Source organism: Anneissia japonica, unplaced genomic scaffold (genome assembly GCF_011630105.1).
Source record: "Anneissia japonica isolate Jap-2015-1 unplaced genomic scaffold, ASM1163010v1 scaffold401_len1656234_cov178, whole genome shotgun sequence".
NCBI lineage: Eukaryota > Metazoa > Echinodermata > Crinoidea > Comatulida > Comatulidae > Anneissia > Anneissia japonica.
This window is the reverse complement of record NW_022745982.1, coordinates 927,961-952,449: the sequence shown is the minus strand read 5'-3', so window position 1 is coordinate 952,449 and position 24,489 is coordinate 927,961. Positions and strand designations below refer to the sequence as shown.

General features: G+C 31.6%; 1 protein-coding gene across 2 annotated transcripts in view; it reads right to left on the bottom strand.

Moving 5' to 3' along the window:
* LOC117120137 (protein-cysteine N-palmitoyltransferase HHAT-like) overlaps positions 1 to 24,489 on the bottom strand; it is a 72,127-nt gene that overhangs the window by 38,367 nt on the left and 9,271 nt on the right. For both annotated transcript variants that reach the window (XM_033265156.1, XM_033265157.1), the window contains exons 6-9: positions 21,342 to 21,554; positions 12,561 to 12,732; positions 11,196 to 11,346; positions 3,818 to 3,853 (exon numbers count right to left, since the gene is read on the bottom strand). In XM_033265156.1, the coding sequence (XP_033121047.1) occupies positions 3,818 to 3,853; positions 11,196 to 11,346; positions 12,561 to 12,732; positions 21,342 to 21,554 (572 nt within the window). The remainder of the gene's footprint in view (positions 1 to 3,817; positions 3,854 to 11,195; positions 11,347 to 12,560; positions 12,733 to 21,341; positions 21,555 to 24,489) is intronic.

The following is a 24,489-nucleotide window of genomic DNA, read 5'->3' as shown; positions in this document are numbered from 1 at the left end:
TATCTTGTAAAATCCTTGAGCATAAAATAAAATAATAGAATCTCCCTTCTTGCCCTTAAACGCCATACATAAAGACACAGGGTGGAGGTACATATGGGGCAGATCTAACAGGAGCACATGTCTCTCCCACCCTCCGTTTTGCCACTACATTTTAAAATTTAAATACATACCAATATCTTGTACTGAATTCATATTATATATTATATTATATTACATTATATTCTTTAATTAAAAATTCTATCAAAATTAGAACAAGTTGTGACCATTAAGGTCAAATTGAATTACAAAAGGTAGATATCAAAATTACAACATCAAAATATGACATTTACAATTAACAAATACATATAAAAAAGATATAAAATTAACAATTTGCTACTTCTGCAGCTCTTCCCACTTATTCTAATTTGACAGAAAAAAAATGATTATATTTTTACTGTTTATTTTAATTATTCAATTAAATAAAATTTTAAAAAAAATGTAAACATATTAGTGTACGCCTTTATTTTTATTTTATGAATCACCAGTATTTATCTATGTAAGTGAAACCAGACTTGATTAGCTTTATACTATTTTTTGGTTTCCTAATTTGCCTATTATCATGTTCTGTATTCTATGTGGAAAAAGGCAAATAAAGAAAGAAAGAATTTAACTTAACAGGCATTAAGGCATTATTACAGCAGGTCGTTCGCTTAAAAAACTTGCAGAAAAAAAACAAAACAAAAAAAACAACCTTTGCAAGGAGTCTTTTTCATAACAACACAACGTAAAACAAAGCCCACGCTCAACAGAACAATTATGCCCACCCCCTCAAATGGTTAATTATCAATTACCACACTCCTAAAAATAGATTTCCATGAAATTAAATTGGCAGATAACCACAGTTTTAAAATAATTATGTTTTTATTACGCAAAATTGTTTTAATGATCAAAAGTGCACTAGCTTGCATCAGTGAACTTAAGTCTAAACATTTTCAATATTATTAGTGAAATTGTAAAAATGTTATGACAAGCAGACTGTAAAGTGTAAGAAGACCGACTCCACAAAAATATCAAGGAGGACTGGTAGTCGAGGCTGCTATCATAAACATATTTGTTCATACTGTAGCTAAGTGACTGGTGTTTATACAACACGTACCGTAATAACATTCAAATGTCATTTCTCAAAGTCTCCTACCCTTACACCACGATAATGTGCCACATAGGACAAATGGTGTTCTACTTCTTGGTAAGACATTCTGCTATATTCTTCAATATCAAAGGATTCCGAATCAGTGCTTCCTATCATAGACATTATATTGTTAGGTGCGTAGCTAAGTGAATGTTGTTTATATATTAACATGTAATAGTATTGAAATGTTATTTCTCAAAAGTTTCCAAAGTACACTTTGCTCGCGTACTGCACAGAAAAAAAACAATGTTCTATTTCTTTGTAAGACATTCTGCTACTTTTCAATTTCAAAGGATTCACAGTTAATGTTGCTATTATAATGAAGGGGAAGATCCAGTGGGGGCACAGGGGCTAAGGCTCCCCCTGTGAAAGAATAAAAAGATTGAAAAAGAAATAAAGAGAGGAGAAAAGAAAAGAAAATGAGGAAGAGGAGAGGACAATACTCTAAAAAAATGTTCATGTACCAGTGTCTATAGTCCAGCATTCCCAAACAAATTTCTCAAACACCACTCAAAACACCATTTTTTTTACTATTAATTTATTAGTTTCATACTCCCTTTTGTCTTGTTTTACTGTATGTACTGAGGGTCCCTAATGATCAGCCTCGACTAGATGGACCACCCTCATTAAAGATTGTTGGGTCCGTGCAAGATACTGACCCCAGAGCCTCACTGCTGATCCTGTTCCTGTTCTTGTTACCAAAACTTTAAAAGTGTCCAGCGTCGCCAGTTTTGAATGGACGTGCAGGAAATTTTGTACACATAAACTTGGTGATATCCAAAAACATTCATCGCCATTTTTTTTTTTTTTTTTATTAAAGTTGGACCCCAGGGTACCCCCTACACCTACAAAACAAAACAGTGGTTTCAGCAAGGACTGTACATTAATGCCATTACCACTTATAAGGCACGTCGCATGAATGGTGTGGTTGGTTAAGGATGTGTTCTAAAGAACCAAAGTCATAAGTTCAAACTGCGTCTTAGTATTCAATTTTTTTTTTCCCCAATTTTAAGACATTTTATGTTTTCAATCTTAAGACATTTTTAATTTTGTACAAATGAACATTCTAAATATAATTTTTTTTTGTACAAATAAAAATTATAATTATTTAAAACATTCTATCTTATTAGCTCTTCCAAAAAGCTCAATATAATAACTTGCGTCTGTACCGGGCAGGTGAGCGGTTGCTCCTGTTGAAATAAAAATTGTAAAAAAAAAATTCTGCAGAGAAAGAACAATGTTCTATTTCTTGACAAGGTACTCTGCTAATTGTTAAATAACAAAGGATTCTACCATTATAATGATAATGACATTACATTGTAAAGTACATAGCTGGGTGACAATGTTTATACAACATGGAATAACATTCAACTGTTATTTCTAAAAGTTTTTTTACCCTTACACCACAATCATGTACTGCAGAGGAACAATAATGTTCTATTTCTTGGTAAAGATGTTCTTTGTAAATTGGACGCTAGAAAAACATTATATTTGTTATCAATAGGCGGCAACTGCATGAAGATGTTTGCTCTTACAAGATAATTTGTCAAATCAGTCACTGTATACCTCTGAGGTGTATTTAATAACACTTTCCCTATTTTTTTTCATATAATGATTTACTTGTGTTCTATAAAAAGCATTGTAAGCCTATTAAATTTCGCAGGAATTATGTACAAGTAACAAAAAAAAGTCTAATATTGACACGTTCGCTAACATACACGCGAGTTCACATCCGACAGAGTTCACTAAGGGTGCCAAGAACCCACGTCAACATCTCTCCAACATACTACTATTTTACTGCATGTAAACATGCTGGCAGTAGTAATGATCTCAAAATAACTACCATATGTTTGTTCGTGTTTTACTACAGTTGATGGAATTGATTTTCATTATGGTGGCACCGTATATGCCTTCGCCTATGGGATGGAACTAGGAAAAAAGGTTTTTTTTGGAATTTTAAATCTTTTATATTTGACAAAAAAGTACATGCCAAGTATTGATGTTAAAATAGAAAAAATATGCTAATAGACAAATTAATAATAATAAAAAAATATATATATATGTATTGGGTTTTAACATCACCTGTTTAAATATAAGAATGCATTAAAAATATTCCAAATTGGTTTCCAAAAAAGTACATGCCAAGTATTGGTGTTGAAATAGAAAAATTATGCTAATAGTCAAATTAATAAACAAAAAAAAACAAAAAAAATATGTATTGGGTTTTTAGCATCACCTGTTTAAATATAAGAATGCATTAAAAATATTCTAAATTGGTTTCCAAAAAAAGTGAAGTTAGTACACATAAAACGCTTACTGTACATTTACTGTAATTGCCCTAATTTGAACATTCATCCTATAGCTATTTTATCTATGATCTAGGACAACAAATCCACACCCGATTACGGATCATCACCGAAATTAATCATCTTGTCCTTGGGTCATAGCTAAAACTCCTTGTAAATTTCACTCAATCTGTACAACCGTTTTTAAGATATTTTGAACACACACACACACACACACACCCACACACACACACACAAACTTTCATGACTGAAAACATGTATCTCCTGGTGGAGATAATGTTTGACACTTTTCTCATCACGTTTAAAAAATGAATTGGTTTTTACAATAAAATTCTTGACTTACTTAAGAAGAATAGAGTGTAGGCCTCGATCAAAATATCTGCAAAGAAGAAAACAATATTCCACAGTTTAATTTTTATTCACAATTTCATTACGAAGATATGTAAAAGAGATAGAATATGATGAGTAATATTGATTAGATATTGATAAGTCATAAAAGTCCACAATAATTTCTTGATATCAATTTAGATTGGTATCAATTTCAAGATGACTTTCTCCTAAAATTATTTTTTATTAGAATTTACATCCTCCTGTGTGGAAATAATTAGTGACGAATATTGTAAGAACTATAACAAAATCAGGGATGTAGTTATGGTGGCAGGAGGTGGGTGGGGCACCCAGCCTTGAAATTTTCCTTCCAGTCTAAAGCTAATTTCATGGCCCTCCACCCACCACTTATTAACCCACTTTTCCATCCTCAAAAAAATCCACTCTTATTATTTAGAGGTTACCAATGTATCTCCCACGCACCATTAAAATGTCAATAACTCAATTTTAATTAATGTGTTTTTTATATGCCTTTTTATATCTTCCATTTTTATCATTTTAATTTAGTTTTATGTCTGGTGCTGTACTTTTTATCCCTGGTTTCTTTTCTATGTTTGTGTTGCGAATTTCTTAAATTTTGGTGTTTTTTAACTTTTTAACAATTTTTGTAATACATTCATATATAGCTTTTTGGTTGTCTGTCTGTAATTTTTAATATTTTTTATCTGAATAAAGACCTTGAATCAGTTTACTGTACTTGTCGTAAGCCCTGGTTAGTGGCCACAAAGACGTTCTGTATTAACTTATTTTGACGTTACTACAGACGATTTACTCCTAACCAGTCTCAGGAGTACGGTAAGTGTGCTACTTTCGCGTACACAAGGAATGTAAAGGAATACGTGCTCGGAGTAGCGCTGTGTGGATGCAGTTACTTCAGAGCTCGCAAGTAAATAAGACCCTTATTTTGACCTCAGTTTATTTTAAAAAATAAACATCTACAAATGAGATCTAAAATAACATTTCCCATGATGTGAAAACCTTTGCAGACACGATCTTTTTATAATTGTTTACAATTTCAAGAATTTGTGTACTAAACAACCATTGAAAGACAACGAAAATGGTTATTATCACTTCCAGAAAAATTTACCTAGTTATTTCTAAATTTACTTTGAACTAGATTTGAATAAAAAGAATATTAAGCCCTGGGTAAACATCGTGCGGACACACATAAAATTTTATGTCTGTCATAACTTTACTTCAGACGGAAGGCCGTCTGAACATAAAAATAAAAATAATTACCAGTTGTAACCCGTCCTACTATCTATTATTCTATTTTTGTCTCTACCCAAAATTCGGAATTAGAAATTGAGGCTGGGCCCCTGGAGACCTGCAGCGGCCATAATACAGCGCCAATACCATGTTCATGTTACATGTCCTATGGTTGGGAAATATTGAGAATAGCCATTCTGGCGAAGATGAAAATCCAAAAAATGGGTAGGTCGGTAGGAAAGAGTTTGTTTTTCCACCCACCTCCCCTCCCAAAAATGTGTTTATGCCTAAAAATTAGAAAATACACAAAAATACAGCAAAGACCATTTTAAAATCCAATTTAAAAGTAAAATGATTGCATAACACTTTCACATCATCTACCGTCCAACAACATAATCTTATTCCAGCCTTTTCAGCTCATTTAAAAAATATATTTTTTTGCCGATCGAACCTCAATTTCGAACATTCTGGGTCAGTCAGGCATGGCATACACAATAATTTTTTTTATTTGGCCTATTTGGAAGATGGCATTCTAACGAAATGAGTGAGAGAATTGACAACAAATAGCATTACATGCAAATATATTAACTTGTAGGAGATGGGCTTGTTTCTGGGAGATTTTTTTGTTTTCTCACAAAGAGAGTGCGAGGCTCTCCCATTTCCAAGAGACTTGCATGGCCCATAAGGGACACTTGGGACATCTGTTTTAACTAATATACCTATCAATTGTTAAACATTTTCTATCTCATGTGCTTAAGTGATCACATGCAAATGACGTTTGACCCTTTGGCTTGGAAAAGATCAGCATGAAAATGTGCTAAATATGCAATTAGACCCCACTTTAGGTTCCAAAAACAGCATTCTAATCTAAGCTAAGCAGAAGTCAGGTACCTCAGGCTGTAATATACATAAACCAATTTATGGCCCATTAAAGAATAAGCTGGGCTAAGCTTGGCCAAACTTGCCATAAAGACATCATTAAATAATATTAATAGTAATATATCAATAATGTATATAATGCGCATATGTTCAAATGAATAGATGTAAATAATCATGGGCTGTAAATTAGCAATTACCTAAAATACATAATAAATGGTAAAGGTATAATAGTATTAGTAATATTAATAATAATACTAATAATAATAATAATAATAATAATACTAATAATAATAATAATGTTACATTTATATTGTTAACGTATATACATATATAAGTGTATTTAAATATATTAGTAATATTAATAATAATACTACTAATAATAATAATAATAATAATAATAATAATAATAATAATAATAATAATAATAATAATAACAATAATAATAATGTTACATTTATATTGTTTACGTATATACATATATAATTGTATTTAAATATATTTATATTGACAACCAACCAGTGGTTTTACTTTACACATTGTGTACCAGAGGTTTTACGAGACAACCAACCACTTTAATTCTATAATATATTAATTAATATTACGTTCAAATGTATAAATGATCATGAACTATACATTAATATTGCATAATTTATCTAGATCAGGGGTTCTCAACTACAGTATATTATTACAGAGGCCATGTTTGGATTAAACCAAAGGCCCACTGATCACAAAGTGACCTGAAGGTCTAGAGGGGGTTGTAACGGGATGGATGCACTTCAACATGCAGACCAACATTTGAGAACCCCTGATGTAGCTAATTATACACTTCACCAGAGCAATTCTATATTATTTTATACTAATTCAAGGATAGTAAAACTCATCCAGGAATCATCCAATCCTATGCCAAATGCATTGCAATGGCCTGTCGCTAAGCTAGGGATTGACCGATGTATAAGAATTTAACTAACATACAGTACCTATCAACTGTTAAACATTTTTTATCTCATGTGCTTAAGTGATCATGTGTAAATGATGTTTGACCCTTTGGCTTGGAAAAGATCAGCATGAAAATGTTGAGAGCATAACATGTCACGAGTGCAATGTAATTGTTATTTATTTGTAAGTAGCTATAAAAGTAACAACTAGGGTGGATGCAAAATTTGGCAGTGGGGGTGCGTGAGAGTCAACACTACCTCAGCCCCACCATGGTTGGGGCTGAGGTACAAATGTTTTGAGAATATGGACCCCCCAGGTACCCGGAAATTGCGTTCTCATAACTAAAAATAATTCATATCAACAATCAATCAAATACAACAATTATTTTTCTTAATACAATTTAGGGGGGGTTGTGTTTGCGCCGTCTGCACGTCCCCCACTGCATCCGCCCGAGAGTAACAAGTAAATACTATAATAATATCAATAATGTACTTATAAGGTACAAGTTCCATATGTTAAATTGTGCAAATAATCATAAACTGTAAAACAATAATGTGTAGTTAATTAAATTTTACCAGAGCATTTCTATAATATTTTACATGATAGTTATAAATACTACAAAGAGTACTGCGGCATTGTCTGGGCATGCTAAGACAAACATTTAGTGTTCGTGTACAAATTTATGCCTACCCAGAATAGTAAACTTCGTGTAGAAGATTTTATCAGACGAGTTTTTCACTCAAAGCCAAAAATGGAGGACTTTACATTGTGCACCGACGGTAGTTCATCTCGTTTAGTCCACATGCCATGATTTTAGATTGTAACAGCGCATTAATCAGACACAATCAACGTTGCTGTTGAATGCAAATACTTTGCATATGGTATGTTTATTGTTACAGTTTTGAAATAATGAACTAAAAAAAATCTCTTTTTACATTATGGTGGCCCTGAAAAGGGTTGTTTGTTTTGAGTATTTTGGGGGTCATCGTATGTACGAAGCGTATATAAAACTGAGGCTTCGTATAACTGAGGTACGTAAAAACGAGGTTCTACTTGGATGGGAGACCGTCTTCAGACTGACTATGTGTAGAGTTAAAAGCGTTAATTCTTTGAGCGGTTTGGCAGGTGTCGCTCCCTGCAACATTAATTTTTGAATTTCACTCCTCACTCTGGTTTTCAATTACTTGGTTGCATTTTTGGTGTTTTAAGAGCATATTTTGATTGTACATGTACTGCTCATTAAGTGGTCCCGCTAGGCCAATTTGGGGCCCTTTATCCTTGCCAAAAATTAGTATCGCGGAGCCCCGTGATGTTCAAGGCCCTTGGCTTCAGTCACGCCACTGTATTCAGTCCAGGTAAAAGCTTGTTTGGGAGAGAAATTTTATATACAACATTGTAATGACATTTGGTTGTCCTAACAGACCGTTCACTAAATGTAAATTAGTATATAGAATCCCTATATAATTTCACCCACATGATAGAATAATGATAGACTCAAAGAATAATTGATTGATTATATTCCAGAAATAATTCCATTACAAATGATGATTTACAATAAATCTATCACTTACAAATAAATTTTGAAAAATACAAAAAAATTAATAATTACATGTTTGTTGTTGCCGCCCCTGTTGTCACTGATATTACTGCCATCATCATTATCACCAACATTACTTTATTATTATAATTTATAAATATTTTATTTGTTCTTGTAATAATAATTTTTGCATTTATTGTCAAATGTTTACTTAAATTTTTAATTTGTTTCATATTTTGTAAACATCGTGCAATTCAGCCATTCAGCAATTTCAAAGTTAATTTAAAAAACAAATTATAAATAATAATTTTGTATTTTGTATATTGATTTTGTAATTTTTAATTGAATTAACATTAGTATTTAGCCTACTTTATTAAATAACATATATAATATGTGGTCTCACCACGAAATGAAACGCATTGTTGGTGAAATCATATTGAGATAGTCACCAAAATAGGTCAAAGTTTTTAATGTTTTTGAATAACTTGATACTTACCATATATTTAATGATTGTACACTTTTTAAGTGAATTTTCTTACTAAAACAGTGTTCTCTGCGCATGTTCTGTAATTCTATTTAAAGATTGAGTAACTAGGCAGATACGTCATACCTTCTTATATACCATTAAATTGTGTAACTTGTTAGCTAATGCATCAGTGAACCATACAGAAGACAATATATTGTCATAATAATACTAATTAAATAGGATTTGTATAATGCAGAAATTGTTCTTGAAATACAGCTCAAGGTAATTACCATAAGAAAAGAATAATAAAAAGCAGTCCATGGTTTTCAATTTAATTTAATTCCACTCAAAAAAAAGGCATTACATAATATGAGTGATGGGCAAATGCTTACTACAAAGTATTGCAAAAAAACAACTCAATTTAGAAATTAAAATTTGCAGGACTAATTTGTATTAAGCCTTGCTTTATCTCTGCTCATCACTCACAATTCTTTTTTATTTTCTCATATTGAAATTATTATTAACCTTTGTATTCTTAGATGGCATTTCATGATTAAAATGTGTGTGAGTTCTTGATGGTTATTAGAACCAGGGTAAAATATTTATTTATTTATTATTTATTACAGATATAAGAGCATATCCACTACCAGCAGTGGTGGACCATCAAAGGGTGCCTGGTATGCATTGCATCCACTAGCTGAAATTGCTAAAAAAATTAAAATTACTGTGCCTTTTATAAAAATAGAACATACATTTGTATCTGATTGTAGACTAACAAACTTATTCCTAGCAGGTCCTAGCATACCCTGCAATTTACCTTACGGTCCACCAATGATTACCAGCAAATAAGAATTACACACTTTTAATCTAAATTGCTATAATATAAGTAAGAATTATACTTGTGTATATTATAGGCATATGCCATCACAAACCAGCATCCAACAGTCAAAAACAAAAAAAATTGATTTTTAATCTGTTCTATTTACTATTAAGCTTATAAATCGTCACTGTTTGTCACAGACACAAACTTCAATTTCGACCAAAACAGTGTTTTGAGAAAAACACGTTTGAAGTCGACCTTTTCACTATCAAGATATCAAAATCTTAAATATTTGATTACATATGGTTAAAGATAAAGCATTAAACAATTCAAACGTTCAATTATTTTTCTTTTCTTAACTTTAATTAACCTGTTAATTAGAGTGCACAGTTTATGTCTGTCTGTGAAAACGATCAGAATAAACACATCATATGTTGTTTACACGTTGAGTGAAGTTTGTGTCTTTGCGTAAACAAAAATCTCATTTGTTAGGCACAAACTCTATTTTAGTCTGTTTAACCATTACAGTCAAGGGTGATCACAGGCCTACAACTAACTAAGCTTACCCTACTTAAATCATTAGGTTTTTTACTACTAAGAATTCCACACTTGATGCATGTAGTATAGGCCTAGTGCACGTTATACTGCAAGAAGAATACTGCTACGCCTGGGTAAGTTAGGGGAAATTTAATCTTTACATGTAGCCCTAACCAAGCTAGACCTTATCTAGCTGATCATAACGCCGCACACGCGTCTATTGATAACCCACTGTTTCCAAAATTGACTTGTTTTTGATACTTTTCACTGATTAAGACAAAATTTAGGGACTGGAACCCACTCTAAAAGTATTCAAGAAAAATGCACTTAAAATAAACACAATCATACAAACAAAATTATAAAATATACTAAAACCAAAACCAAAATAACCTTGTTGGCATTTTTGCAATTAATCTTTATGAATGTGTGCGTTGTCTATTAGATACTTAGTGTACTGCTGTTTAAATGGATTTTAATATGCAACTGGCAATATTAAGACCTTGTTTAAGAGACTGACATACTCGCTCATTTGCCAGCACACCAAGGCTACTAATGAGGGCGCCTTGACACTTATGTGTCAAGATATGTTAGACTTATATATAAGCGCTTCATGCAAGCAAGGCATCTAAGCTTCACCCTAAGTTATTGGATCAAGCACATAATGGGACACATACTCAGCTCCCCGGGGAGAATTCCATAATGTTGCAGCTGTGTTTGAATCTACCAAGCCAGTGGTGGATCCAGGAATTTGAAATAGAAGGAGACCAGGATACGACTCTCACAGATTGAGAGGCTAGACCTCCTCAGAAAATTTATGATTATGGCACTAAACTGCTTCTACAAAATCATATGAGTACCTATCCTATCCTGGGCCTTATTAAATAATATATATATATATAAAAAATATTGACTGTGGTAGTCAAACACTAGCAAGGAATTAAAGACAATACCTCCACATGTCGACGAATCGAAACACGGCAAGAATGCATACAGGCGGCTTTGGTGTGTTGACCTGATCCAACATGGCTACCGTCCTCGGAACACCAAACATTACTTCATACTTCAATTGGAAGAAAATCAGGTGACACAGACCATTTCCGGCTGTAACAAAAAAAAAATGTCTTTATTTGTTGTATTTTTATCATATTTAAATATCAGCTGGATTATAAACAGGTGGGCAAAGTGCAGAGAAAATAAATTAAAAACCCTAAGTGTGTGACCAGCCAACCATTTTTTGCTAGAAAACCTACGGCCCAACTCCGATCATCGATAAAAAGTAATATCAGAACTGAGCATAAAGTGGTATAAAAGTAGTCCATTAAGGTTTTTGGAAATCATAATTTAGGTGTGGCCCTCAGTGTTAACTGACAAATTCACCTTGGTCCTCAGACCTATTTTTTATGCTAACTAATGTACAATACAATATACTCTAATACAATGTACCCTGTGATGTAATAGGGAGCTTACGATTTCTGCGACAACGCGATGCTAAAATGGAATCACTAATGCGTGACCATCCTACGTTTTCTGGACAATGTATATTTGGCCAAATTGCATCCGAGAATCCACGCAACCTCGAGAACTAAACGTTCTCGCATGCGCTGATGGCTTTATGTGATGTCATTACGTTCTACGCCCTACCGTCGTCGTTCTATCGAAAGCTCCCTAATAATGCAACCAAGATTGGACTAAAGTCCTAATATACTAAAATGTTATACTTGTTATTCACCTAACGACAACACGTTATCATATGGGATAAGCACAAAATTGTACTAACCAAAAATACTTGAAGTACAATAAAAGTATGAATCTCAATAATAGTAATACAAAGTTTAATCAATTGTAGTTGAAATCTATTTTTAATATAACTTGATATAAAGTAATCTTAACATATTATTTCAAAGCCACCATTTCATATTTCATCGGTACACAATGGGGTATCCAGGATATTGAAGACATGGTGCTGAATTGAAAAATTACATCTACTGAACTTAACGCAAAGTGCCAAACAAGGCCAAGAAACGGAGCACATCGATGGCTGTTAACGTCAAAAGTAACTTACCTTTACCATTACTTTCCTTTAATTTACTATTATTTTTTCATGGTTTTTTTTTCCACATCCAGTAGGTTACATGGATTGTCAACAAATGAATTTCTTCATTTGCTTTTAGAAGACCGGATATAGGTTCTGTATTCTGTACCAAACTTCCTCACTTGTAAGCCCAGCAGGTTTCCTCCTATTTCTCCTTGTTAAATATTTTAAATCAATATAGTGTGTTTAATACAAGAAATGATTATGTTATGGTAATACTTGCCAAGTGCCCATAAGGGAAGTCTTCTTAAAAGGTTGAAACTCTGGTGATAAGCAGCAAAATAGACAAAGTGCATCGCGATTTCTATAAAAATGATACATATTACATAGCGTAGCAACTCTTTGATAATTTGTAGATACTGGGCGATGGACAACCTTTCTGATTTCTTTTCAATCTGTGAAAAAAAATAATGGTACATAAAATATAAGACCTGTTCAACATAATGATAATGACAGTGGTGGTGTTGATACCAAAATTGCTTATGTTTTGATGTTGCTTAAAGTTAATTTTTAGATTTTCTTCTATTATTACATCAACCCTCTTCATTACTAACATATATAGCATTAATATTACAAAAAAGTAAAGCCTAGAAACATTTATAGGTTTGTTTTTAATTATTCCCACTACATATTCATATGAAAAGGCTGAAAGTTTAATCAAATTATCTATTTGTGAAATCGATGAAATTTCTTGGTAAAGTTTGACGGTCAAGGGATAATATAAAATGAAAATTTTGTGAATTGTTCTCTGTTGTGAATTGATTATTATACAAAGGAATTTAGGGTTACTGGGGTCAAATTATAGCATACCACTAGTATCATGCTTTAGTATCCCCATGTTGCAATATTTTGTTAGTTTTAAAATATCCAAATGACAGTAATTTTCAACTAAAAGCAATAATGTCATTTTACATTATTACGCCGGTCAATGAAGAAATACCCAAGTCTGTACTCTAAATACCATACTATACGCACCCCCGGTATGCATATTCCATGATGATTGATATTCAAGTCCACCCAGTACCCATTTTATACCCCTGGGTAATATTTGGACATAATGGGGATAAAGTGCCTTGCCCCAGGGTGAATGCGATACGCACAGAGTAGGATTTGAACCCTGACATTAAAGGCTGTAACATGCTGTCTGTATCGCTGCATCTTTAATTACACTGCTACCCACACTATTATAAAACTACAACGATACTTTGTAAGTTGTTTAAAGGTACAGTATAAATGTTGTTGGTAAGATCTTGAAAACCTTTTTAAAAATTTAAACATAGAATTGCAAATTAAAGTATAAGTGAAGGACGAAATGAGTTATCAACCGAACTGTCAACCAAATTTAACAACTGGCCAATCAGAACATAGTGCCAGGAATACATGCGTGTCCAGCAAACTCACGTGTTGTCCCAAAAACACATGTGTTTGCATACATCTATGCTTTTGTTTGTGGGACCTTAGCAACAATCTCCAAGGGGCGGGGCTTAGTGGAAAGGTCAATTAAGGTCAGTTGGTAGCTTTTCCTTAACTCTTCTACTTTTTTTTATTTTTGTGTGGTATAATTTCTAACTTATTGATTTGCAAAATAATGTCAATTGATTTTAAGGCAACTTTTATACCCAACATTAAATATCATGCAATTTGGCCCTTGGCCAAAATATGTTATGTGATCAGAGAACAAAATAAATAACAAATTAGAGAAGAAAAAAATGTTACATGGCAAGTTCTTATATTCTTTGCACTGATAATTATTGGCTGGAAAATTTATAATTTGTTTAAATCAGTGACAATGTCTTTTTTTTATCTGTGTGTCGTTGAAAATAAAAAACATCATTTGATATTTTCGAAGGAGCCACTTAATTGAATATTATGAAGGTTGTCTATACTTTACAACAGACAGTATATCCTTGAGTGGTACAATTTAAATCTTGGTTAGGAAAATATTTGCTTGTTCTAATTTTAAATTAAAAGCCAAGAACTTACTGAATCAAACTAATTAAAATGTTGAATTATACTGGTAAATTTTTAGCTATCACAGACAATGCATCATTAAAAACATAGACATGATTAAACCAAAAATATATAAACTGATTTAATATAATGCAATTAATTTGATATCGAGACAAGTGGACGATGAATTCTATTTATATATACAATCCATTTTTCATTCAGTTATTGACCATCAGTTGCCACATCGTCTCATCTGTGAATACTGATCTCCACTCGCACAATTTTCATTATCTAAAATTCTGCTTATTAACTTAATTAGGGCAATTGTAGAAAAAAAAATTTTTTTGGGACCTTCGATAAGTAATTTGGAATTAAGCATAATCAAGATAGTTACGTTCCAATTACCTATTAAGTTTCTCAAAGTACATTAGGTAAAAAGTGCTTCGAATGCGCCATTCAGAATTGTTCTATAGGTATTCATTACCATACGACGGACATTTTTTGAAATAAAACCAGTAAGGCGAGACCTTTTTTTATTCCTTGTTTAGCCAACCCACCGGCCGCCATGATGACCTCAAATAAAATAACATTTTATATTAGGCCAAATAGTGCACCTACCACCACAAAAAATGGTAATTTCAGAAAAAAATAAAGTTTTCTGCATTTTTATTACATCTAAAAATAAGATATGCATATTTCTTCCTAATTATATAAATTTAAGCATTTAACCATCCCATTACTACACTGTTTACATTCAACAATAACATTTTATTAATATTTTCTCCTCCGTCTGGATGTTTTGTCAAAACCATTTGCTAAATAAAGAAAACAATATTTTATATTTTTTTCTGCCTTTCTCTGACGATCTATATAAAAAAATAAGTTCAAGAAAAAAGGTATAAAAAAGTCTCGCCTAAATGAAAACTAGTAAAATGAATGAACCAATTTCATCAACATCATAAATGAAATTTAAGAAGTAAACATACAGACACAGAGAAAAACTTGTAAACACATTATACGATACGATACAATACTGGTACTCCTTTATTGTCATCTTAACAATATGGTAAAAATGAAATTTGTGTTGATTGATCACCATTTCTCTTGAGGTTATTTACATTATATCGTTTAATTATTAACTGTCTCCACAATGAAAATAAATCCTCTTTCTGAAGCAGTCATTACCACAATGATGCCAGAAGGAATAAAGAGAGACAATCTACACTTAGTGTTAAATTTGTAGAAGCGGTTGGTGCGTCGGTCTTGGCTTTTGCCAACGTTCAGGTCAGAGGACCAAAACTCTCGCTGTGCAAGTCGCTTGTGTCCTTTGGCAACGCACTTTATTTACATTTGTCTCTCTACCCAGGAGTATAAATGGGTACCTGGCAGGATGTTGTGGCATTGATTGTACTAGTTTTGTGTGTGCCATGGTTTGCCATTGTATGCTATCCAGTGACCAGGGGTAATAACGCTCAGCACCTTTGATCATTCCACTTAGAATTGGCGCTATATAAATATCTGGAATTACTATAATTATTTAATCAGGGGTTCTCAACTACATATTGACTGGGGCATAACACAACACAACATATTACTGACAAATTACATACAGTAGCAAAGAGTATAAAATTGTAAAAGGTTCGACTGTCCAGATTTTATGCATGCAATGAAATGTTTAAAAAGTATATTACCAAGAGATAGGGGTTCGAAACATGAAAATGCGTTCTATTGATGCAGAACACGTTCGATAAGAATGCCTTATACGCTACTTTAAAGGATGCCCTATAGTTTGTGGCAGTACAGTACCTATTGAAATAGGATTCCATTCCAATGAAACCCTCATTCGTCGGACTTCATGCAGTTCCATACTCTTCGACGGTAGCTACAGTATAATTATAGCTTAGTTGTGAAAAACAGAATGCAAAATTATTAAGGTTCTATAGAAATCTAGGCTAAAGCCTAACGAAATATATCAATCTATGCTTGTTCTGGCGAGCTGAATAACATGCACTCGTGGGCAACTTTTAGAGAACACCTGTGTTACATCTTTATTTTTATATATTATTCATACAGAATATACAATTTGACATATTATTAGATAATACAGGGTGTGTTCACTTACCCTCTAGTACAGTAAAATTGCAATTACTTTCAATGAGAAAGAACAATTATTCATGACCAAAGAAGATAGGTTGCGTGTTGTATGTCTGTAGTGTCTAAATCAGGGGTGGGCATAAAAATCAGTCGGAGGGCCAAAGTGAATTTTTGATTTAACACCGAGGGCAGGACCCAAAATTTGATGTTTCCAGTGAGCTTCCAAAAACCTTCAAGCATTTCTTTTACACCACTTTATTCTCAGTTTTAATATTACTTTTTAGATATGATCAGTGTTGGGCAGTAAAAAACAAGAACGATGTGTTTTCTAGCCAATGTTGCTTGGCGGGCCGGCCACACATAAGACCCACATGTGGTCTAAATAGTCTAACACTGCGAAAAACAACTGACTGAGACACAGTTGGTGAATGCAAAAGTAAATGTAAACACATGCTGTTTGCTAAACCGGTACCGGTCTGAACAATGATAAAAGTCATTATTTTTCCCTCAATTAATAAAAAATGGATTCATATTCACTTCATGTGATTGAAAATTTTACGATCTATTTTGTTAAGAGTTTTCCAGACTGGTAGGTTTCAGATCCCAGACATTTATTGAGTACCTCGGTTTTGCATTTGTGTCCGTAGGGTTTGAAATAAGCGAATTATAATATAGACGCTCCCTCTTTAAACAACTCTCTTCCCACTCTATGTCTTCACTGCTACCTCCTTCCAAATCACTGAACCAATCTAGCTCTATAATTTAAAATACTTAACTCTGTAATATTGTCCCTCTGGTGATATTCTTTTGATTCGATATATAATTTTTTTCCATGTAACCACATCATGTTGATTCAAATTACATTTTAATTTTCCCGGTAGCCATACAATCTTTATTGAATATATAATCTTCCCTGCGGCCACATCTTGATTCGATTTATTTAATTTTCTCCAGGTCTATCATTCTGATTCAATATATAACTATCCCTGAAGTGCCATCACTTTCATTTTAAATACATATTATTCTCTCTATGGCCACGTCTTTCAATTTAACATATAATTCTCCATGTTGTATTTTTTTTATTCTATATAATATATTCCCCATTGCCTCGTCCATTGTTTTCTAATTATTTTATATATATCTACTCCTCTTTATTAATCTGTAATTCCTCGAAATATTTGGTAAGATATAGTAAATGATGCATTTATTTAATACCTTTAATTGTACATTTTTGTTTATTAATTGCTCTAATGGCACACTTATTATGTGCCTCCTATATTTAATATCATTTTTTATTGCTTTAAGTTTTTAATTTAATCAACATTTATAGGTTAAACATGTGAGTCTCGAAGGTGCTTTTCTTTTGTCATTAATACAGAAATTAGATAGTAAGACACAAGTCATTATTGAAGAAATTATTAGGTTTGCTTAAACTAGTACCAAAACGATATCAAAAATTGTATAAATTGAATGAAAATTATAGGTTAAATTTCCTTTTAATTGTACTTATCATCAACAACTAAAACATACAATAATACAATAAATAATAACAATAACAACAAAATAGGAATAATAAAAATAATAACAATTATAAAAATAATAATAATAAGTCAAAATAACAACAATATAAACATAATAATAACAATAATTATATAATTTTTTTTCAAAAGTTAATTGCATACAAATGAGTGCCAAAATAACATTTCCTGTGATGTGTAAACCTTTGCAGACACAATGTTTTCATAATTGTATACAATGTCAAGAATTTGTGTGCAAAATAACCATTCAGAGAAAACGAAAATTACGATTATATTCATTCGGGAAAAAATTGGCATAGGATACTTCTAAGCTTTGGACTATACATTCATATATGTTTTTTGGTCTTGTGTTTGATGTTAAATATATGAAACATGTAGGCTGCCAGCACCTTGACCTCTGACGATTAATGTTTTTAGCATTAAAGTATGAATATTATATATTTATGTGACTGCGATCACATTTCACCGCCAATCAAAATTCAAAATCCATACTCGATTTTAATTTCCTATTTAAATTTAGTTCGAGAAGCAGCGCAAATTTGCTTCTCTACCGAGATCCAGCCCTGCTTCCCATAGCATACAGTAATACTAAATAATACTACATATCTAGTGCAATGAACAATAGAGGGCGCTCTACTTCTATAACTAAACATAAACTGGAAATTTCCATTGCCGGTTAAGAACCCATCCAAAGGATTACGAAAATAGAGCAAAGTGTTAATAACTGATCACTCTTCCACCAGATGTTGGTACAAATGAATAAATTATAAAAATATTTGGCTGCCACACAATATTATTAGGTTTATGTGCACTTTTCATATAACAAATAATGCATTAAAAAACAATCAAAATTCTTATTACACAGATCAGTGGTAAGAATGATTGGTTTCTGATGGATAATGAAATTCATAATAATTATAAAGAATAAATTACAGGTTTTAATTAGTTTTAGCCAAATTAATCGGTGTAATCATTTTCAGGAATAATCATTGTCGCTTCTTATCTGCAGGCAATTGCTTAGCATAATTCAATTTATTTTTTGTTCATTTAATATACCAGATTAGATCAATATTACATAATGTTCATTAAAAATGTATTTTAATTTAAAATTATTTACATTTATAATATAATTATAATCAAATATAATTTCCTAAGCGGAGGCGATAGAATGCAATCAAAGTATTCAATTTTAATTATTAGTGTTTAGAATTTGTGAAACGTAATAATATTAATAATGATAACAATAATAGTAAAAAGAAAAAAACTATAACATTAATAATATTACACTGGCCACTTTCAGTCTTTGTCGTGATGTAAAACAGTTTTGTTTCAGCTCTTTGGACAGAATCCACAGAATTTACTGCACACTAGTATGAATCAGTGTTCAATCAGCGATAGGAAAATTATGCAGATTATAAAATAATGACATAAAAAATGACTTATAACACTAAAATTTAATAACTTATGTAAAGTTACTGTTTAAGAAAATAATTCCAAGTTGCATTTCAAAATCATGGATCTTTTTGGGTGACAATTTATACAGGAACTTACACAGAGAGCAGTCAGACAATAGGTAATATTTTTCACCATATTGTGTAGTTAAGCTGAACTTTGTAATTCCTGGCCCCCAAAACCTGGACTTAGAAATACCAGGTTGGTGTCTGGGGATAGTTTTCCACCATAGTTTAATGACTTAAAGTAAAGCGCCTTAATTTTAGTAATATAAAATTGGAAAACTGAAAAATGGATAATTTGAATCGAGGCAACATAACAAGCTCAATTCAGTGATAATTCAAAGTCAAGTGGTTTGTTATTTTCTATCATTTCACAGGTGACCATGGATTTCTTTAATTATTGAGTGTTTGTGTACTGAGTGTACAATGTATTCAACACCTCTAATGGAGGAGTACACACAACATAATATATACTTGGCAATAAGTGGCATTCAAACTAAGGTCACTGTGTGTGCGCTGAACCGTGCACATCTCTTGGTCCCTTGTTCAATTCCCATCACTGCCCTCCTTGTGTTTCAGCTGGAGGGCTGAAATACAAGTTATGATAGCGCACCGCCTTTCATATGAGACGCCATGTATGGGCCATGTGCACGTTAAAGAATGCAGTACACTCTTCAGAAAAAGGGTAGGGGACTGTCTAGCAGTGTACTGTCCAATCACCACCATTAAAACCCCGCACAAAAAGTCTTCTTCGGACCTTTGTGGGCTATAAACCAAATAAATCCAACCCAAGTCTAAACCAAAAGAGCCATGCAAAAAATGTTGAAATATCAGAAAAATATATCTTTTTCAAAATTGCATAATGACCATACTTAGACCATACTATTGAATTTGGATGTTAAAAATACATAGTAGGTTTTGCAAAACCAACAGTTAAATACTATCCAAAATGTTTTATGCATTGCATTTAAATGTCCAAATTTATTCTTTTTACTACCAAGCTAGTAAAATCATTCCTTAAGAAAATAAAAACCAACCAAATTTAAAGCTGCAGTTCCATAATTTGAGGCACGTTGTGGCAAAATGGCTAAGTTGTAGCAAAAATTGATCCAAGTTATTGGTATTTTCAGATACCTGAGTATGTGATCTTTAAAATGAGGGGTCATTCATTCAAATTGGACATTTCAAGACTAAGTTATTGGAAAGTGAAAGTACAGTACTCTTAGAATCAAGATAAACATGATTTTGAGTAATTGCCTTCTTAAAGTTATTTGTGCATACATTGTTTAATAGAATGAACTATCAAAATAACATTAAATAAACAATTTGTTGACCACTTCCAGAACTAATACTTAGGTACATGATAGACATTAAACTATTGATCTACAGTTAAAAAACAAATTTGGATTTTTAGGCAATTTTTTGAGCTCCCATAATTTATACCTCATTTACTCAATACTGGCCTGTGCAACAACTTAACCATTTAGCCATGATATGCCTCATTTGTTCACATTAGGCCTAGTTAAAAAAAAGTAGTATCTCGTCCTAATTTTTTGAAAAAAGGAGAATAAGGCTTCACATTAGGCCAAGTACAAAAAAAAAGTAGTTTCTCATCCTAATATTTTACCAAATGCAAGAAAATAAAAGAAGCACTATACATGATTCATAACATACAGTATGTATCCCCAACCACAAACAATCAAGGGAGGAATATTTCTGATGCGAGTTAGCTAGATTTTTCGCACATTTCGTAAAATAAAGAAAATTTAAAAAATTAAAAAACTGGCAAGGCAGAGAAAATGGATGCACGAGGGAATGAGAAACTAGTCTTTTTTTTTATTTGGCCTTATAGTAACGTGCATACTCAGGATATTGTGATAGGTGATCCAAATATTGTTTATAGTAACATTTCACAGATGAGTACATTTTAATGTAAATTATAATAAGAAACATACAAAAAATACAAACCTGGTTATGAAAATCTTTATACGACATCAATGGTCCAGAGAAAAATAATGGTAGATAAAAGATATAGAGCAAGAAATCTAAGACTCCAAATCTTGTAGAATCATCGCTAAAATGGCTGCAGTAATCTAGACAGAAACTTAGAAACCTTAGGTTGCATAGTGCCACTGAAAAAATGGTCATGTGGTAATCAAACTCACTGTCTGTGAAATTACTCTAGGGGGAAAAAAAAGCGAAAACAAATAATTTATTTTTTTCAGTAACCTCAAACAAAAGCTAATTAAGTAAATATCTTATTTCATCTGGTAATATGAAAGTCAAATATGATAAGTATGTTCATCGGCATTAAGAAAATGAATGTGAACAAGGATATAAGTAGATGGATATTAAAATAATAAGTAATATTATTATAAATAAAATAAATACAAATTAACATCTGAACATCAAAAGAAATAAAATAAACAAACACATAAATGAATAAAAAAAATAAAACATAAAAAATATGAAAAAAAATTAAATTAATAAAGATAAAATAGTAACAACAAAGTTAACAAAAACAAAGGGTGATGACGTCAAGACTATACATGTCAGTACGTTTCATCTATGCAATGTAATAACATTTATTGGCACAGCAGGTTGGTTTCCCAACCTCTAGGTTGGGGTTTTTTTTGGGGAATTGGATGGCCAAGCGATAAGGCAGGGACACTGCAACGTATACCTATATTATTGGCACTGGGTCGAACGGCAAACATTCCTATGGTTCTTGTGGTGAAACACATCTTCTCGGACACAGACTATAAACCGTAAGCCCAGTTTGTGTTTCATAGGTGTTCCAATGACCCGAATAATTTGCAATGCATAGAGGCCGACGCATGATGTTAAATAAGTCTATCATTAATAATAATAATTAATATTATTACAGTATTTAAATGAAGAGATGATATTTAAAATTAGCAAGTGTGTTATCATTTGCATCATCAATTCACATTATTTAACCAACAACAAAAAAAACTTGCTCTGAATAAGAAATATAATAAAAGGTTCTCTGCTAATATTCATATACTTTATTAATACTCCACAATATCCTTGAAGACAATAAGCTCCTCTCTGCTTCAATTATACTACAATTTCCCATTAATCTGCTTGTTTTATCATCTGCAAGGCAAATGATGTCATGTTTCCAGGCAACCATGGATGTTCTTTGGTGGAAATAAATGCCAGTAAATAGCTTTCAAAGTCAAACTTGGAAACATTATGGCGCTTGACTCAATAAGTAGGTAGATGATTTCTGATTAAAAATGATTATATTGTTACCATGTGAACAAGTAAACCAGCACAGACATCACAATGAAATTTTGTTTAATAAAATACAAAGAAAACAAACAGATTAAATTTAGTTATGGATACCGTGGAACAGTATGTTAATAATTAAAAAAAAAAACATAAATTGGCCAGTCAACATCGTAACCTTGTGAACACGTAAACAGCACAAACAGCACAATGAAACTTCATTTAATAAAATACAAAGTAAACAGAGAGATCAAATTTAGTTGATACTACGGAACAATATTTTAATTTTAAAAAAACAAAAAAACATAGATTGGTTAGTTAACATGATCATATCTTAACCATGTGAATAAGTAACATGACACATCACAAAGAAATTATATAAAACTTAATTTAATAAAATACAAAGGAAAGATATGATAGTAAATATACAGACTAGATTTAGTTATGGATACTGGAACAGTTAATAATAAAGAGAACATTTGGATGAATTGATAGCAGATAATCTAGTTAACATAATATTGTAACCAAGTAACCAGCACATACATCACAATAAAACTTCATTTTATGAAACACAAACGAATGATATATGCTAATAAAGAGAATAAATTTAGTTATGGACACTATGGAACAGAATATTAACAATTTTGAAAAGAAAAAAACAAAGTGTGGATGAATTGATAGCAGATACTCAAGTTAACATGATTATATCGTAACCATCTGAACGAGTAACCAGCACAAACATTACAAGTAAACTTCATTTTAATAAAATACAAAAAAATGATATATGCTTTTATAAACATCTACTAAATTTAGTTATGGACACTATAGAACAGAATGTTAAAAATTTGAAGAAAAAAACAAAGTGTGGATGAATTGATAGTAGATAATTCACTTAACATGATTATATTGTAACCATCTGAACAAGTAACCAGCACAAACATTACAAGTAAATTTCATTTTAATAAAATACAAAGAAATGATATATGCTTTCATAAACATCTACTAAATTTAGTTATGGAAACTATACAACAGAATGTTTACAATTTGAAAAAAAAACAAAAACAAAGTTTAAATGAATTGATAGCCGATAATCAAGTTAACATGATTATTTCTTAACATTTGAACAAGTAACCAGCACAAACATTACAAGTAAACTTCGGTAATAAAATACAAAGAAATTATATATGCTATTATAATTCACTTATGGACACTATAGAACAGAATGTTAAAAATTTGAAAAAAAAAAAAACAAAGTTTGGATGAATTGATAGCACATAATCCAGTTAACATGATTATTTCATAACAATCTGAACAAGTAACTTACTTTACAAGTAAACTTCACTCAATAAAATACAAAAAAATGATATGCTTATAAACACTACATAACACTAGTTATAGATGCTATTGAACTGTATGTTACTAAAAAAACAGATTGGATGAATTGATAGCAAATGGTTAAATGGATGGGATATTGCACAACAACATAGTTTGAGGTAAAGTACTAATAAAATACAAAGAAAAGATATATAAACATCTACTAAATTTAATTGAGGACGCTATGGAACAGTGTGTTAATAAAAAAAGGAAAAAAAAGATTAGATAAATTGATAGTAAATGGTTAGATGGATGGAATATTACAAAAATACAACATAGTTTGATTGAAGTAGTGAATTTTACTTCCTTAAGGTGTTTGATGGCTGGGAATTTGACAGTTTACTTCAACTTGTATTCACAGGTGATTGTTTTTGATATCAATCATTGATGTCAATATAATAGGTCACTTAAAGGTCAGAAAATTTCTATAAATTTCATTTTAATGAATTGCTTTCAATCATAGTTTAGGAACATAGCATTCACTGGT